General features: G+C 37.2%; 1 protein-coding gene across 1 annotated transcript in view; it reads right to left on the reverse strand.

Moving 5' to 3' along the window:
* MAP3K2 (mitogen-activated protein kinase kinase kinase 2) overlaps window positions 1-18321 on the reverse strand; it is a 67981-nt gene that overhangs the window by 46506 nt on the left and 3154 nt on the right. Inside the window, exon 2 of the mRNA XM_017548413.2 lies at window positions 1541-1609. Coding sequence (XP_017403902.1) covers window positions 1541-1547 — 7 coding nt within the window. The 5' untranslated portion in view covers window positions 1548-1609. The remainder of the gene's footprint in view (window positions 1-1540; window positions 1610-18321) is intronic.

Raw genomic sequence — 18321 nt, forward strand, 5'->3', positions numbered from 1 at the left:
GAAACTTTGAAGAGGCTGACAATTGTAAGCTAATAAATCCCAAAAGAGCAAGCACATGATGAGCATATTCAAAAACTATAATAAGCACTGTTCTAACACTTCTTAGACTATTTCATTCTATTACGGAGCTCAATGGTGGCCACAGGATACCAGGCAGATTAGACAGGTTATAAATCTCATGAAGATCACAAAATGACCTAGTAGGCACTGAGGATGCCCAAAGGATCCTAGACTCTGCCCAATGGGTACACAGAAAAAGCAGTGGGTTTCCGACACATGTTGGAAGGACATTCAACTGAGCACAAAACCAAAAAATATTTGGAAAATAATGTTTTCAAAAATCTTTTATCAGAAATTTTGAATAAAATATCTTATATGCTTATTCATGATACTTGAAAAAGAATTAAGAAGAACATCCTTAATTAAAACTTCAAACACCTGTCATGGTGTTCTGTGACTACCTTTGTATACGTTTTTAAGCAATGATTGTTGCCTACTACAGAGCAGTATTAATTGAGGCTGATAGAAATAAATTTGATCAATACATAGAGTACAAGTAACAGCAGCCAAAACGAAAAATTGAAAGGAGTTCAGTAAAAGTACATACAATTTGGAGCTGAAAGTAAGGCTGACTACAGTGGAGGATTTGGGCTACAAGAGGGCACTGCTACTCATGACTACAGAAAAGGAAGAGGAAGAGAAATTTTTCAAGAAGATGAAGTCTGAGCTGACATACTTGCTACAATGACACACAGTGAAAGTGTCCTAGCCCCTCCTTTCATCACATGGGCAAATATAAGTTCTTCATGAGGTGTGTGTGTGGGGGTGTGTGTGTGTGTGTGTGTGTGTATTTGTTAAGCAAGAAGTAGAAAATGTGTGATAAAGGCAAACTCTGGCAAGTAAGTGTCAGAGTTAAATGCCAGGGTTAGTCTAAGTTTCAAAATTTAACATCCAACTACTCAGTCCCATTTTTCTTGATTTAGGATAGGATAGGTCATTCATGACTCCATTTCCTTCTAGTGTCTTCCTGTCTAGTCCCTGCCTCATGATGGAAAGCTTAACACAAGGAAGAAAAGGAAAAACAAAAAGAAGGCAAAGAGGAAAACAATATGATATGTAAACTGAGCATATACAACCCATTCCCATACTTTAGTCTTTTTAACATTATACCACAATATATGACCAAGAGTTGTAAAACATATCCTCCCTGAGCACCAGTGATTTGCTGCTCTAATTATCATAAAATCAAATTTCATCGTTTCTCTCTTGCCATCAGACTTTAAGGAAATCATAACATATCTTAACAGCTTATTTGGAATGTCCCTACTGTGTTATGCATAAAATGATCATTCTAAAACTATAGCAACATAAAAAGTGCTTTAATTAAAAGTCTATTAAGTAAACACAAAACATTTCATAAATGTGCTATTTCATAAAATTTTTTTATAAAAAGGTTTACAGTAACACATAATAGAGAAAGTTTTTCACTTCCATTCTATTCTTCAATTGTAGCTGAAAAATGCTTTTAGTTTGAACTCACCCATCATGGCAAACAGCTCAACAATTTGAAAATTAGGAAAATGGTTCTCCCATCAGCATTCTTTATTACCTTAGAAGATAAAACCAATGAACATATTAATAATAAAAAAAAACAGAAAATGACCCATGAAAAGAAAAAAAATCAGTATAAATAATACTAATGAGAAATATATAATATGAATATTCTACGTATTTTGCTGGGGGAGGTGTTTTATATTGGAGGTTGATCATGTAGACACCCTTGCCTAACACATACCAAAATTCCAGATTCCGAGAAGAAAAGCAGGTATTCTGCATAAACCATAGTGTTTGTACAAACCATTATCAGTTATCATTTAGGAAGGATGGAACCCTCCTGAAATCCAAGTTCTCAGGTGTAAACCAAAGGCTGACCTCCTAAGCAGGCCTTCTAAAAATAAGCAATCAGGCCCGCTATGTTAAGTCTTTTTCTATATAAGCAGCAATAGGAAACTAATACATTGGTTTAAAAAAAAAATGCATAGGCCGGGCGCAGTGGCTCAAGCCTGTAATCCCAGCACTTTGGGAGGCCGAGGCGGGTGGATCACGAGGTCAAGAGATCGAGACCATCCTGGTCAACATGGTGAAACCCCGTCTCTACTAAAACTACAAAAAATTAGCTGGGCATGGTGGCACGTGCCTGTAATCCCAGCTAATCAAGAGGCTGAGGCAGGAGAATTGCCTGAACCCAGGAGGCGGAGGTTGCGGTGAGCCGAGATCGCGCCATTGCACTCCAGCCTGGGTAAAACTCCGTCTCAAAAAAAAAAAAAATGCATAAAGCAATAATTATAACTGCGTTGCTAGGTATACAATATATAATGATATAATTAACATAATATTAACAGCACACAGGAAAGGGAAAAAAATAGAGTTACATGAAAGAAAGGTGTGTCCAGGCATGGTGGCTCCCACCATAATCCCAGCACTTTGGGAGGCCAAGGCAGGCAGATTGCTTGAGCCCAGGAGTTCAAGACCAGCCTGGCAAACACAGAGAAACCCCATCTATACAAAAAATACAAAAATTAGCTGGGCGCAGTAGTGCATGCCTGTAGTCCCATCTACTTGGGAGACTGAGGTAGGAGAATCACTTGGGTCTGGGAGGTTGAGGTTGCAGTGACCTGTGATCATGCCACTGTACTCCAGCCTGGGTGACACAGCAAGACTCTGTTTAAAAAAAAAAAAAAAAAAAAAAAAAAAAAAAAAAAAAAAAAGGTGAAAAATATGAGTACCAACATGACACTACAAATGAAAAATTCCACAAACCTGACCTCATATGATATGTCACAGTTAAAAGGCAGATGCACAACTCACAGTTTATTCAGCATCCCCCAGGAGGAAAAAAAACATCCCAGCCCCTTCCACTGCAATATGCCTTTTCCATGCATGCCCAGATTCCCCCCATGCAAGAGGCCTGCAAGGGTAATAAAATATAAACTTTGTTTCAGATACAAAATTATTTAAAATATCATTGGTTAGTGCAGTGGCACACACTTATAATATTAGCAATTTGGGGGACCAAGGCAGGAGGATCATGTGAGCCCAGGAGTTTGAGACCAACCTGGGCAATACAGGAGACTCCCATTCCTACCCCCGCAAAAAAAAAAATTTTTTTTTAATTGCCAGGTGTGGTAGTGCATGCCTGTAGTCCCAGCTACTTGGAAGGCTAAAGCGGGAGGATTGCTTGAGCCAGGGAGGTCAGGGCTGTGGTGAGCTATTACTGTACCACTGCACTCTAGCCTGTACAACAGGGCAAGACCCCGCCTCGAAAACAATTAAAAAATTGTATAAAATTACGTTTAGCTATATGAGTAAGGTAAATTCTTTTAAACATAAAAGAATTTCATGTTTAGACTTGAGTTCCATTCCCAAGAAACCTCACTATGTATATGCAGATATTACAAAATATGAAAAAAATCCAAAAAACTCCTGGTCCCAAACATTTTGGATAAGGAATATTAACCCTGAATATGTTGCCTACAACAAACATGCTCTTATTTATTTTTTAAGACAGGGTCTTGCTCTCTTTCCCAGGCAGAGGGGCACTGGCATGATCACAGCTCACTGCAGCCTTGATCTGCCAGGCTCATGCAATCCTCCCACCTCAGCATTCCCGAGTAGACTGGACTACAGGTGCACACTATCACACCTGGCTGATTTTTTAAAAGGATTTTGTACAGAGTCCTATGTTACCCAGGCTGGTCTCAAACTCCTGGGCGAAGGTGATCCTCCCAGTTTGGCCTTCCTAAGTCCTGGGACTATGAACCACAATGTCTGGTGCACACTTTAAATTCAAAGACAAAACAAGATAGAAAAAGATATGCTATGCAAACAGTAGTCAACATAGGCCTGCTGTGGCTATACGACTATCAGGCAAAACAGATGATGACACAAAAATTGTTGTGACAAAAAAAAAAAATTGTTGTGACAACGGGCATTTTATACTGAAAAATAGCCAACGCATCAATAAGATATGGCAGTTATAAACCTATATGCACCTAACAACAGAGTCACAAAATACACAAAGCAAAAAAGTATAAAATTCAAGGAAGAAATACACAATTCAAAAATAAAAGTTGGAGATTTCAATGCCCTGCATTCAATAATGGATAAAACAAGTAGAGAGAAAATCAATGAGAAAATACAAGACTTATACAACACTATAAAACTACTAGGCTTAACAGACACCTACAGAACAATCAACCTCAAAACAGCAGAATACACATTGTTCTCAAACACATATAGAACATTTTCCAAGATAGGCCAAATATTAAGTAATAAAACAAATCTCAAAACAACAATGCAATGAAATTAGAAATTGGCAACATAAGGAAATCTGGAAAATTCACAAATACGTGAAAATTTAAAAACATACTCAAAAATAATCAGTGGTCTATAGAAGGCATAAGAGAAATTAGAAAATACTTTTGAGATAAACAAAAATGAAAACACAACAAGCCAAAACTTATTAGATGCAGCTAAAAATAAAATTTATAACTATAAATATTTATATTGACAAGAAAGATGTCAAATCAATAACCTAACCTTTGACCTTAAAATAATAGATGATGATGAACAATTTAAATATAAAACAAGCTAAAGGAATAGGGAGTAGAAAATAAAAATACTACTGAAATTTTTTAAAAAATCAATAAAACAAAAATTGGCCCTTCGAAAAGATCAAAACTAACAAACTTTTTGCTAGACTAACCAAAAAAAGAAAAAAAGAGGGAAAACACAAATAACTAAATTCAAGAATTAAAAAGGGAGCATTACACCAACCTTTCAGAAATAAAAAGGATAAGGGAATACTATGAACAACTGCACATCAACAAATTAGATGACTTAGATGACACAGACAAATTCCTAAAAAGAAACAAACTACCAACAGTGACTCAAGAAAAAATTAAGAATCTGAACAGACCTATAAAAAGTAAATAGACTGAATTAGAAATGAAAAATTTCTCACAAACAGAAGCCCCAGACCACTCGGCTTCAAACATTTACAGAATTTACAAAAACTGTTAAAAAAAAAATTAGAAGGAACACTTCCCAATTCATTGTGAAGCTAGTATTACTCCAATACCACAACCAGACAAAGCCATCACATGGTAAGAAAACTAAGATCAATATCAATGCAAAAATCCGCGATAAAACACCAGCAAACCTAACCTAGAACATTAAAAAACAAATTATATACCACGCACATTTGGGATATATCCAAAAAAATCAAGGTCGATTCAGCATATAAACTCCAATTAATGTAATAAACCACATTAACAGAACAAAGAACAAAAACCAGCTGCATACAGTGGCTCACGCTTATAATCCCTGAACTTTGCGAGGCTGAAGCAGGCGGATCATCTAAAGTCAGGAGTTTGAGACCAGCCTGGCCAACATGGTGAAACCCTCCTGCCTCTACTAAAAATACAAAAATTAGCCAGGCATCTGTAATCCCAGCTACTTGGGAAGCTGAGGCAGGCGAATCCCTTGAACCTGGAAGGCAGAGGCTGGCAGTGAGCCAAGATAACACTAGACTACACTCCAGACTGGGCGACAGAGGAAGACTCCGTCTCAAGGAAAAACAAAAAACAAATGATCATCTCAAAACACACAGAAAATGCATATGCCAAAATTCAATACCCTTTTACGCTCAAAAGAAAACAAACAGAAAAATACATACTCAAGTTTATTATGGTAAAAAAACTTCATGGTGAAAAACAAGATACATTCTCACTAAGGCTAGGAACGATACAGGATGTCCACTCTTGCCACTTCTATTTAATATTGTACTGGAGGCTCTAGTCAGAATATGAGGAAAGAAAATGAAATAAAAGGAATACCGATGGATAAGAAGTAAAATGATACCCATTTGCAAGTGACATAATCTTACAGAAAATCCTAAGAAATGAACAAAAACAGTATTAGAACTAATAAACACATTCCGCACACTTGCAGGACACAAAATCGACATTCAAAAATCAATTGTATTTCTATACATTAGCAATAAACATTCTGGAAATAAAATTAAGAAATCAATTTCATTTACAATAGCATCAAAAAGAATAAAGTACTTGGGAAGGTATTGAACAACAACAAAAAAATGCAACTTGTAACCTAAAAACTACAAAACACTGTTGAAAGAAAGTAGACCTAAATATACAGAAAGACATCCCATATTCATGAATGAAAAAACAGTATTTTTAAGACAGCAATACTCCCAAAGTTATCTACAGAGTCAATGAAATCTCTATCAAAATTGCAGTGGCCTCTTTTAGCAGAAATGAAAAGCTGATCCTTATATTCATATGAAACTGCAGTAGGCCCTGAATAGCTACAACAATACTGAAAAAGAAATTTAAAGATGCTCAATATCATATGTCATCAGGGAAATGCCAATAAAAATCAAAATGACACACCACCTCACATCTAGTAGGACGGCTATAATCAAACAGACAATGACAGGTGGTGATGAAGACGTGAAGAAATATGAGCCACTGTTTCCATTCCTATTGCATATACCCAAGAGAACTGAAAGCATATAACCACATAAAACCCTGTACATTCAATGCAGCACTATTTATAAGAGCCCAAAAGCAGAAACCCAAATGTCCACCAACTGATGAAGAAATAAGCATGTCATATATCCATATAATGAATTATTGGCCGTGTGTGGTGGCTCACATCTGTAATCCCAGCATTTTAGGAGGCCAAGGCGGGTTGATCACTTGAGGTCAGGGTTTTGAGACCAGCCTGGTGAAACTTCATCTCTACTAAAACGACAAAAATTAGCCGGGTGTGGTGGCAGGAGCCTGTAATCCCAGCTACTCAGGAGGCTGAGGCAGGAAAATTGCTTGAACGTGGGAGGCAGAGGTTGCAGTGAGCCGAGATCGTGCCACTGCACTCCAGCCTGGGCAACAGAGCGAGACTCCATCTCAAAGAAAAAAAAAAAAAAAAAAAAAAAAAAAAAAAAGAATGACAACAAATAAACATTATTCAGTCATTATAAAAAATAAAGTATTTTGTCCATGCCCCAACATGGACAAACCTTGAAAATATTATAGTAGGTGGAATAAGCCAGATTTTTTAAAAGCCCCAGATTCTGCTTACACGAAATATCTAGAAGAGCAAATCTACAGAGACTGTAAAGTAGATTAGTAATTTTCTAAGGCCAGGGTGTGAGAAATGGGGAATTACTGTGAATGGGTATGAAGTATCTTTTGGGGGATGAGGAAATGTTCTGGAATTAGGCAGTGGCAATGGTTGCACAATTTTGTGAATAAATGAAAGATTACTGACTTGTAGTATTTAAAGGGATGAATTTCATGGTATGCAAATTGTATCTGAAAAAGGGAGAAAGGGAGGAAACAGAAAATAGAAGTGGAAGGTTCTGTGATTATCTAGAGATCATTTGCTCACCTAAGCAATGGCTTCAGGTCCAGTCAACAGCTGCCTACAGAAATTCAGGCTCAGTATTATCAGATATGCTGATTTTTCAAAAAGCCCTAATCCAAATTTTAATGTGAGATGTCCCCAATTTCAAATATTTGCAACTAATTCAAATTTTTACAAAAACAACCACGTTCCCCTTGCATGCTGCCATTTTGTAACCACTGACAACTTTAATTTCTTTTTAGTTATAATATTATTTTCAAATGTCAAGTAACATTAAGGAATTATCAAAGAAAAAATGTAGAGCTGGGAGTGGTGGCTCACAACTGTAATCCCAGCACTTTGGGAGGCTGAGGTGGGCGGATCATGAGGTCCGGAGTTCGAGACCATCCTGGCCAACATGGTAAAACCCTGTCTCTACTAAAAATACAAAAATTAACTGGGCATGGCAGCACGTGCCTGTAATCCCAGCTACTTGGGAGGCTGAGGCAGGAGAATTGCTTGAATTGAGACCTGGGGGGTGGAGGTTGCAGTGAGCCAAGATGGCGCCACTGCACTCCAGCCTGGGCTATAGAGTGAGACTCCATCTCAAAAAAAAAAAAAAAAAAAAAAAAGAAAAAGAAAAAATATAAAATGTATTAACACAGAATATAACATAAAACATGAAAGTGTTCCTTTATTTTTTTAAACAGGGTCTCACTTTGTTGCCCAGGTTAGAGTGCAGTGGCACAATCACTGCCCACAGCAGCCTCAACTTCCCTGACTCAAGTGATCCTCTTGCCTCAATCTCCCAAGTAGCTGGGACTACAGGTACGCACCATGCCTGGCTAGTTTTTCGTTTGTTTTTTGATATGGAGTCTCGCTGGCCTCAAACTCCTGGGCCCAAGCAATCCTCCTGCCTCAGCCTCTCAAAGTGTTGGGATTACAGGCATGAGCCACCCAGCCTAGCCTCGAGAAAGTGCTCCTTTCAACATGCCATTTCCCAGGGCAACCACTATATTACCTCAGTTTTTAGGATCTATTTGTTTAGATCTTAACCAAATTTAAAAAACCTCAGTTTTTAGGACTTTTAATCAAGACAAATATAAGATCCAAATTTTAAACATCTGAGAGGAAAACACCTAGTCTAAACATCTTATTTTAAAATCTGAGGGCCAAAAAGATTATTATAAAGTTGGACAAAGCTAATAATTGAATAACTATTTCTTATTTCTCACTCAAGTAAACTTTCCATAATACCGTATCACTCCAATTTACCTTTAAGGAAACAGCTGTACATATGCAAATAGAGAAAGTCACAAAATGGTTGGGGAAGTTTTATTTAGCACATTCTCTTTCATAAAAATTTAAATTCTCAACCAAATTTTTCAGGTGTTTTTTTGTTTTGTTTTGTTTTGTTTTTTGAAACAGGGTCTTGCACTGTCACCCAGGCTGATGTGCAGTAGTATTATCACGGCTCACTGCAGCTTCAACCTCCCAGGCTCAAGCAATTCTTTCAACTCAGCCTATATAGCATGTGCCACCACGCCCAGCTAATTTTCTGTAGAGATGGGGTTCTGCCATGCTGCCCAGACGTTTCTAAGTACCAATTCCCACTGTATGGCTGAGGAACCAGAATATGGCTGCGATACAGCTGATTTAGATGAGATAATTGCAAAAAGAGCCTAAAACATCTCACTGAACCAGAAATAAAGTGCATGAAGACTATGGGGACATGTCAAAAGGCCACAGGAACAGCTTGAAGGGGATTCCACTAACCAAATATGGGACAATTTGAGCATAAAAATAAAAATAATGTTGGATTACATGCCCACTGAATTAAAAAATGAAGCCATGAAGTTGGGCACAAGAGCTGTAATCTCAGCTACTCAGGAGACTGAGGCAGAAGGATCACTTCAGCCCAGGAGTTTGTATCCCACCAGGGCAACATGACAAGATCCCATCTCCAAAAAAAGGAAGGGGAGGGAGGGAGGGAGGGAGGGAGGGAGGGAGGAAGGGAGGAAGGGAGGAAGGGAGGAAGGGAGGAAGGGAGGAATTGAGGGAGGGAGGGAGGGAGACAGACCGTGAGTCCATAAGAACAAAGATAAACAAACAGATCAATAATGGGAGGAAGAGAAAGCTTTTTCTTATGGTAGAATGTCAACTAATAAATGTAATAAAATTAGAAAGACCACCACTTGGCAATCATCAATAGAAACAATTCAGTAATAGTAATAATTCAACCAAGAAAAATCAATGAATGCTAAAACTAATGGATGAAAAGTGTGATGAGGAATGAGTTACTTAGCTTCAACATACCATCTCCAAAAAATAATTATTCCTACTCACTTTTCAAAAAGAAAAAGAGAGTACCTTTTTTAGTGTAGAAACCCAGCAGACAAAAAAAAAAAAAAAGCTTAGTCAAGTGATCCACATTAAGATCATCAATTAAAATCATGTACCTAACTGACCTGACTTCAATTTTAAAAAATTAAAAACATTGTGCCACCTGATAAAATACACTGCGAAGAATATCGCATCACCTCTGTGATATTGCTGCCAAAAACTGACAATCTGAATAGATTCATAGGGAAGCATTAGACAAATCCCAATTGAGGAACAGTCTAAGAATTAACTGCTCTGTAAACCTCAAAACTGTCAAGATCATGAAGTCAAGGAAACATTACAGCTGTTCTGGATTGAAAGGCATCAAAAAGACACAACAACTAAATGCTAATGATAATCCTGAGTGAATTATTTTCCTAAAATGAGCATTATTGGGACTACTGGTAAAACTTGAATGGGTTCTATGGATTAGATGATATCATTCTACCAATGTTAACCTCCTGATTTTGACAGTTGGATTCTGGGTATGTAGGAAAATGTCCTTATTGATAGCAATTACAAACTAAAATGTTCTGGGGTGATGGGACTTAATGTTAGCAAGTTACTCTCAAATAACCAAATTTCTTTATACTGGTTTTGCAACTTCTGGAACTTAAAATTATTTCAGAAGAAAAAAATTTAAAAACAAAAGCAAAGTGAAAAAAAAAATCTATTCTTCTCCAGTCCTCCCTATCAAGAAGGTTCTCTATTTTTCCAACTGCTCAAAACAAACATTTTGAGATAGCCTTGATTCCTCTCATGCTCTCACCTCATATTCCAATCCATCAGCAAATTCCATTAGTGTTTCCTTAAAACTATATACCTCTATCACTACTCCAAGTCATAATCATCTCTTGCATGGATTACTGAAATAATTTCTTATCTGATCAACCTGATTTTACTCCAAACTCTAATATAACTCATTTTCTATACAGCAATAAGGATCATCCTTTTAAAAAGAAAAGTCAGAGAATGTTAATGCTCTCTCAGAAAGTATTGGTAGTTTCTCGTAACACTTTGAATAAATTCCAAAGTCCTTGCCATGGCTTACTTCATATAATCTTGACTTCCCTACTTCTTTTTTTTTTTTTTTTTTCCCCCCCGAGACAGGGTCTTGCTCTGTCACCCAGGCTGGAGTGCAGTGGCACAATCATGGCTCACTGCAGCCTTGAACTCCTAGGCTCAAGTGATCCTACCACCTCAGCCTCCCAAGTAACTGGTACTGTAAGTATGCGCAACCATGCCCAGCAAATTTTTGTATTTTCTGGAGAGTCACGGTTTTGCTATGTTGCTCAGGCTGGTCTTAAACTCCTGGGCTCAAGCGATCTACCTGCCTTGCCTTGACCCCCTACAGTGCTAGGATTACAGACATGAGACACTGTGCCCGGCAAACTTCCCTACCTCTTAATGTTATACTCTACTACAGTTAAGGTTATACTACAAAACACTGCTATTTCCACCAAGACTAACACAATGGATGACCCCAACCCCACCACCACAAAAAAAAAAAAAAAAAAAGGCTGTTTAAATACTGGTAGGGTAAAAACATAAATATCCATTCCTGCTTCCAAGGCAATTGTGCTCTCACGATTCTCCATTCTCCACCCCACTTCCCACAATCTCACCTTAGTCTGCCTCAGAATCTCTTCTTCCTTGCCTGGCTGTCAAATGCCAGTGTCATTTGAAGTTTCATTCTCGCACTACTGCTCTTTTCATTCTATTGAGTGTCTTCAAGAAATATCACCTATAAACAAACCCTCAAATCTATATCTTCAATCTAAACAGAGCTAAGCTTCAAATTCCAAATTATATAAAACTATTTGTTAGACATTTTAATCCTTGGCCACATGCTTAGGATGGCAAAGCAGTACGTTTAAAAAAAAAAGAGTACATGATGACCACCTTGAGTCTTCCGAATGATCATATGATAAAAATAAATCCCTTATTTGGTAACCCCTTGTATTTATTACACATAGCCAAGCATGGTTCCTAATTTAGTGAAGTATTGAAATGAGGATCTGACAATGACTCCCTGATTTTATCTCTTTCACATATAAGATTTCATCACGATTGTCAGACTGGAAACCTCAAAACTGACAGGACACTGGGTAGCGTACTCAGAAGGGTGTGGTCTCAAAGTAGAAAAAAATTATGCTAAACTAAATGCTGCTCTGGTTCTACCTAATGAAACTTAACAGCAAGGCGCAAAGGATCTGTTTCCAAGTAATTTAACTGCCTCCCAAAACATGTAAGAATGCAAAAGTGTCCAGTGCTCAACAAGGTAGAATTCATAACATACGGTATTAAATCAAAAAGTACCAAATATGAAGAGAGGCAGGAAAATGTGAGCCAATCAACTAATAATAACAGATCCAGATATGACACAAATGATAGAGTCAGTATAGATGTCACAACTATATTCCATATGTTCAAGGAGATAGAGGGAAGATGTTAAATAGAGGCATGGAAGATGCTTTTTAAATGAAATGCTTACAGATAAAAAACACAATGCCTAAGATAAAAATTACACTGAATGAAATAAATGACAGTAAATCAGACATTGGAGAAAAAGATTAGTAAACACAATACAAATGATAAAAAGTAAAAGATAACTACAAAAAATGAAGAGAGTGTAAGTGGGCACTAAGACAAGCTGAAAGAAGCCTAATATACATTCAACGGAAGTCCCTAAATGACAGCAGGGTCAGATAGAATGTATACTTGAAGAAATGCCATAGTTGTTTGAAATTTGACAGAAACTACAAACCCATAGATACAAAACTCTCAATGAATCCAAGGCACAAAAAACTTGAAAAACACTTTACCAAGGTGCATCACAAACTGCTTAAAAGACATATTATACACACAGAAATAGCAACAGGATGACAGCAGACTTTCTCATCAGGAATAATGCAAGCCAGAAGACAGAAAACAACACCATTAAAGTAAAGGCACACCTCAGAGATATTGAGGGTTCAGTTACAGATGACAGCAATAAGGCAAATATCACAATAGTTTGTTTCCCAGTGCATATAAAAGTTATGTTTACAAAACTGTGTAGTCTATTAAGTATGCAATGGCATTATGTCTAAAAAACGAATGTATATACCTTCCTTAAAAATTATGTATTGCTAAAAGAATGCTAAAGAACAAAGGATAGTGGTGGCTGCTGAAGGTTGGGGTGACTGGGGTAATTTCTTAAAACAAGACAACAGTGAAGTCTGCCGTGTCAACTGACATCTCCTTTCATGAAAGATTCTGCTCTAGATTCAATGCTGTTTAATAACATTTTACTCAACACATAAGTTTTTTCAAAATTGGAATGAATCCTCCCAAACCCTTTAACGACTGAGTTGCTAAATGATGCTTTACCACCTAATTTTATGCAACATTCTAAATCTTTTGCTTTCATTTCAACAATGTTCAGGGCATCTTCGCCAGGGGCAGATTCCATCTCAAGAAGCCACTTTGTTTGCTTATCCACATGGGGCAACTTCTCATCCATTCAAGTTTTATTATGAGATTGCAGCAATTCGGTCTCATTTTCAGGCTCCACTTGTAATTCTAGTTCTCTTGTTGTTTCCACAAAATATGTAGCTACTTCCTCCACTGAAATCTTGAACCCCTCAAAGTTGTTCATGAGGGCTGAAATGAGCTTCTTTCAAACTCCTGTTAATGTTGATTTTTTGACCTCCTCCCATGAATCACCAATGTTAATGGCACTTAGAATGAATCACCAATGTTAATGGCACTTAGAATGATGAATCCTTTCCAGAAGGTTTTCAACTTACTTTGTTCTGATCGATCAGAAGAATGATCACTGTCTATGGCAGCTATAGCCTTACAAAATGCATTTCTTTTTTTTTAGTTTCACAGTCCATATAAAGTTATATTTATAATATACTATAGTCTTATTATGTGTGCAATGGCATTATGTCTAAAAAATGTACATAGCTCAATTTAAAAATCATTTATTGCTAAAAAATACTAAAGAACATGTGAGCCTAGCTTAGGCTAATTTTTTATTTTTAGTTTTAAAGACAGTGTATCATTGTTGCTCAGGCTGGTTGCAAACTCTTGGCCTCAGGTGATCCTCCCACTTTGGCATCCCAAAGTGGGGTGTAATTCTTCAACTATAGTGCTGGGGAAATTGAACTATCACATGTAGAAGAATGAAACTGAACAGTTATGTCTCACCATGTACAAAAATCAACTCCAGATAGATTAAGGACCTAAATGTAAGATGTGAAATTATCAAACTACTAAAAGAAAACCTAAGGAAAACTCTTTTGGACATTGGTCTAGGCAAAGAATTTGTGACTAAAACCTCAAAAGCAAAGGCAATGAAAACAAAAATAGACAAATGGGACATAGTTGAACTAAAAAGCTTCTACACAAAAGAAATAATCAACAGAGTAAACAGACAACCTACAGAGTGGGAGAAAATATTTGCAAACTATACATCCAATAGGGACTAATATCCGGAATTTACAAGGAATTCAGAAAATTCACACACACACAAATAAAATAATGATCCCATTAAAACATGGGCAAAGGACACAGACAGACATTTTTTCAAAAGTTGTTTGACAAAACAACGGCAAGATGTTTAACTACCCATAAATTGAGCAAAATGCCATGTTCGTGGATCAGAAGACTCAATGTTGTTACGATGGCAATTCACTCCATGTTGACAAACAGATTCAATGAAATCTCAAATAGCATGGGAGGCAACACTGTGAAGACCGAAAAGCAGACTGTAACACTTACACTGACAGCCTGGGCAACATAGCAAGAATTCTTATCTATTAAAAATTAAAATTTAAAAATCAGCTGGGCATGGTGGCATGTTCCTGTAGTCCCAGGAAGCTGAAGCAGGGGGATCCCTGAGCACAGGAGTTTGAAGCTGCAGTGAGCAATGATCACGCCACTGCACTCCAGCCTGGGCAAGGGAGGGAGACTCTGTTGAATATCGAAAAATAGAATATAACAGAACAGAACAGAATAGGAAATGTGAAGGACCTAGAAATTATAAAACAAGTTTGAAAAAGAAGAAAGAGAAACTACGTAACTTCATGACTTATAAAGCTACAATAATCAAGACAGCGTGTTAATGGCATAAAGGTAGACAAATGGTTAATGAAACAGATTATCTAGAAACAGACCCATATATATTGGCCAGTTAATTTTTTTAAAGGGATAATGTTATTCAATGGGGAAAGGATAATCTTTTCTATCCATTATGGTACGACAGATGGATACCTCAGCCTTTACCTCATAGCATACAAAAACTAACTCAGAACAGATCATAAACCTACATATAAGAGCTAAAACTATAAAACTGGTAGAAAAAAATTATGGTTACCTTAAGTTTGGCAAAGATTTCTTTGCACTTTTTAAATGGCATCTTTTGAAGAATGAAAGTACAATACAAATCTTAGAAAAAAATGCACTGAACTTCAAAAATTAAAAATGTTTGCCCTCTAAAAACACCATAAAAAAAATAAAAACACAAGCCATAGACTAGGAGAAAATATGTACTAAACACATACCTGACAAAATATTTGCATCTAGAATATGTAAAGTACTCTTACAACACAACAAAAAAAGACAAACATAAGATTAGGACAGGCACTTCAACAAAAAGACATAAGGATGGCAAATAAAGCCATGCTCAGTAAGATACTCAGTATCATTAGTCATTACGGAAATGCAAATCAAAACCACAAGATTACAAAAGACTAGCCATCCAAAGTGTTGTCAAGGATGCTGTGCAACTACAATGCTCATGCACTACTGTTGAGAATATCAAATGGTACAACCACTTTGGAAAGTTTGGTAGTTTCTTATAAAACTAAACATATTCTTACCATATGAACCAGTAATCATACTTGATATTTACCCAAATGAGTCAAAAACTTACAACTACACAAGACCTGCGCATGTATTGTACTAGCAGCTTTATTCATAATTGTCAAAACTTGGAAGTAAGATGTCCTTAAGAAAGTGATACAATGAAATATTAAGAACTATCAAGTCACAGAAAAGACATGAAGAAATCTTTAATGCTTATTACTAAATGAAAGAAGCCAATCTGAGGCTGGGCACAGTAGCTCACACCTGTAATCTCACAGCATTTTGGGAGGCCAAGGCAGGTAGATCACCTGAGGCCAGGAGTTTGAAGCCAACCTGGCCAATATGGCAAAACTCATCTCTACTAAAAATACCAAAATTAGCCAGCCGTGATGGTGCATGCCTGTAGTCCCAGCTACTTGGGTGGCTGAAGCAGGAGAATTGCTTGAACCCTGGAGGCAGAGGTTGCAGTGAGCCAAGATCCCACCACTGCACTCCAGCCTGGGTAACAAAGCAAGACTCTGTCTTAAAAAAATAAAAGGGGGGGCTACAAACTACTGAGTCCAACTATGTAACACTCCAGAAAAGGCAAAACTATGGAGACAAAAGATCAGTGGCTGCCTAGTGTTCAGGAGGAGGGGAGCAGGGATAAACAGGTGAACCACAGAGGATCTTTAGGGCAATGAAATAATTTTGTATGATATTGTAATAGCAGATACACATCATTGTACTTCATTTGTCAAAAGCCACAGAGTGTACAACAGTTAATTCTAATGTAAACTATGGACTTTGGTTTACAATAATGCTTCATTATTGGCTCATCACCCATAACAAACATACGACACTAATCCAAGATATTAATAACAGGGGAAACTACGAGGGGAGTTAGGAGGATGACAGTACATATGGGAACTCTCTACTTTCCACTTCATCTTTCTATAAACCTAAAACTGCTAAAAAAAAATAAAAATAAAAAATAAACTTCCCTCCTTTTCACCTTCAAAGAGAAAAAAAAACAAAATGAGATTTTGGAAGACTGGCCATCTGTTGGCAAGGATGCTGTACAACTAAAACACCATACACTGCATTGGTGAGAGTGTCAAATGGTATAGTCACTTTAGAAATGTTCGGCAACTTTTTACAAAGGTAAACATACACCTGATATGGTTTAAACCTGTGTCCCTACCCAAATCTTATGTTGACATATAAGTTCCAATGCTGCAGCTGGTGGGAGGTGACTGCATCATGAGGGTGGTTTCTAATGGTTTAGCACCATCCCCCTACTGCTGTTCTCCTGATGGTGTTCTTGAGTTCTGGATGTTTTAAAAGTGTGTGGCACCTCCCCTGCACTTCCTCCAGCTCTGGCCACGTGAAGTGCTGGCTCCCTCTTCGCCCTCCACCATGATTTTAAGTTTCCTGAGGCCTCCTCAGAAGCTGAGCAGATGCCAAAATCATTCTTTCTGTAAAGCCTGCAGAACTGTAATCCAATTAAACCTCTTTTCTGTATACATTATCTAGTCTCAGGTATTTCATTATAGTAGTGTGAGAATGGACTAATACACCTACCACACGACCCACCTATTCAATGCCAAGGTATTTACTCAGGAAAAATGAAAGCATATATCCACACAAATATACTTGTACACAGATGTTCTTAGCAGATTTATCTGTAATAGTCCAAAAGTGGAAACCCAAATGTCACCAGGTAAATGGTTAAACAAATTGTGGTACAGCTAGACAGTGAAATAAATAATATTCAGCAATAAAGAGAAACAAACTATTTATACATGCAACAATATGGATGAATCTCAAAATAATTATACTGAGTGAAAAAGCCAGACTCTTCCCCAATTCAAAAACATGTACACTGCATGACCCCATTTATATGAAATTCTAGAAAAGGCAAACAAATTTATGGTAACAGAAAGCAGATAACTGGTTTAAAAAAAAAAAAAAGGCAGCTCATTGGTTATCTAGGAAAAATGGATAGAGGCAAGATAATGAGGAATCACAAAAACGCCTGAACAAACTTTCAGAGATGACGAATACGCTCACTACCTCATTTATAAATGCCAAAACTAGGGGTGACAGTTTGACAGTTTTACATATGTATGTCAAAATTTACCATGATTATATACTTCAAATGTGCAGTTTATTGTATGTTAGTTATCTCAATCAAGTTATTTTAAAAATTTATTCTTTAATGCTACTAGCTTTGCAACTCTGATCCCTGATTTTAGGCCAATTTATGAATCACATCACAAATCTCATTACCCTGCACACATATTTGCTTTTGATTTTTAAAAACAATATTACTTAAACTGATTATTCCTTTATATGCCAGACTGTAAATGAACTGACTTTCTAAAAATAAAGTCAAATCTGTCATTACTGGTTAGATATATCCTAACTGCAAGTATTCAAAAATTCTGAAGATAATTTCAAAGAAGTATTTCCCTTGTAACATTCGTCACTTCTGAGAAAAATTGGGTGGCTGCAGGTAGAGGGAACTGAGGAGAGGGTTTTAAGACCTTTCACTGTGGGGCCGGGCGCGGTGGCTCAAGCCTGTAATCCCAGCACTTTGGGAGGCCGAGGCGGGTGGATCACGAGGTCAAGAGATCGAGACCATCCTGGTCAACATGGTGAAACCCCGTCTCT

Source organism: Cebus imitator, unplaced genomic scaffold (assembly GCF_001604975.1).
Source record: "Cebus imitator isolate Cc_AM_T3 unplaced genomic scaffold, Cebus_imitator-1.0 Scaffold207, whole genome shotgun sequence".
NCBI lineage: Eukaryota > Metazoa > Chordata > Mammalia > Primates > Cebidae > Cebus > Cebus imitator.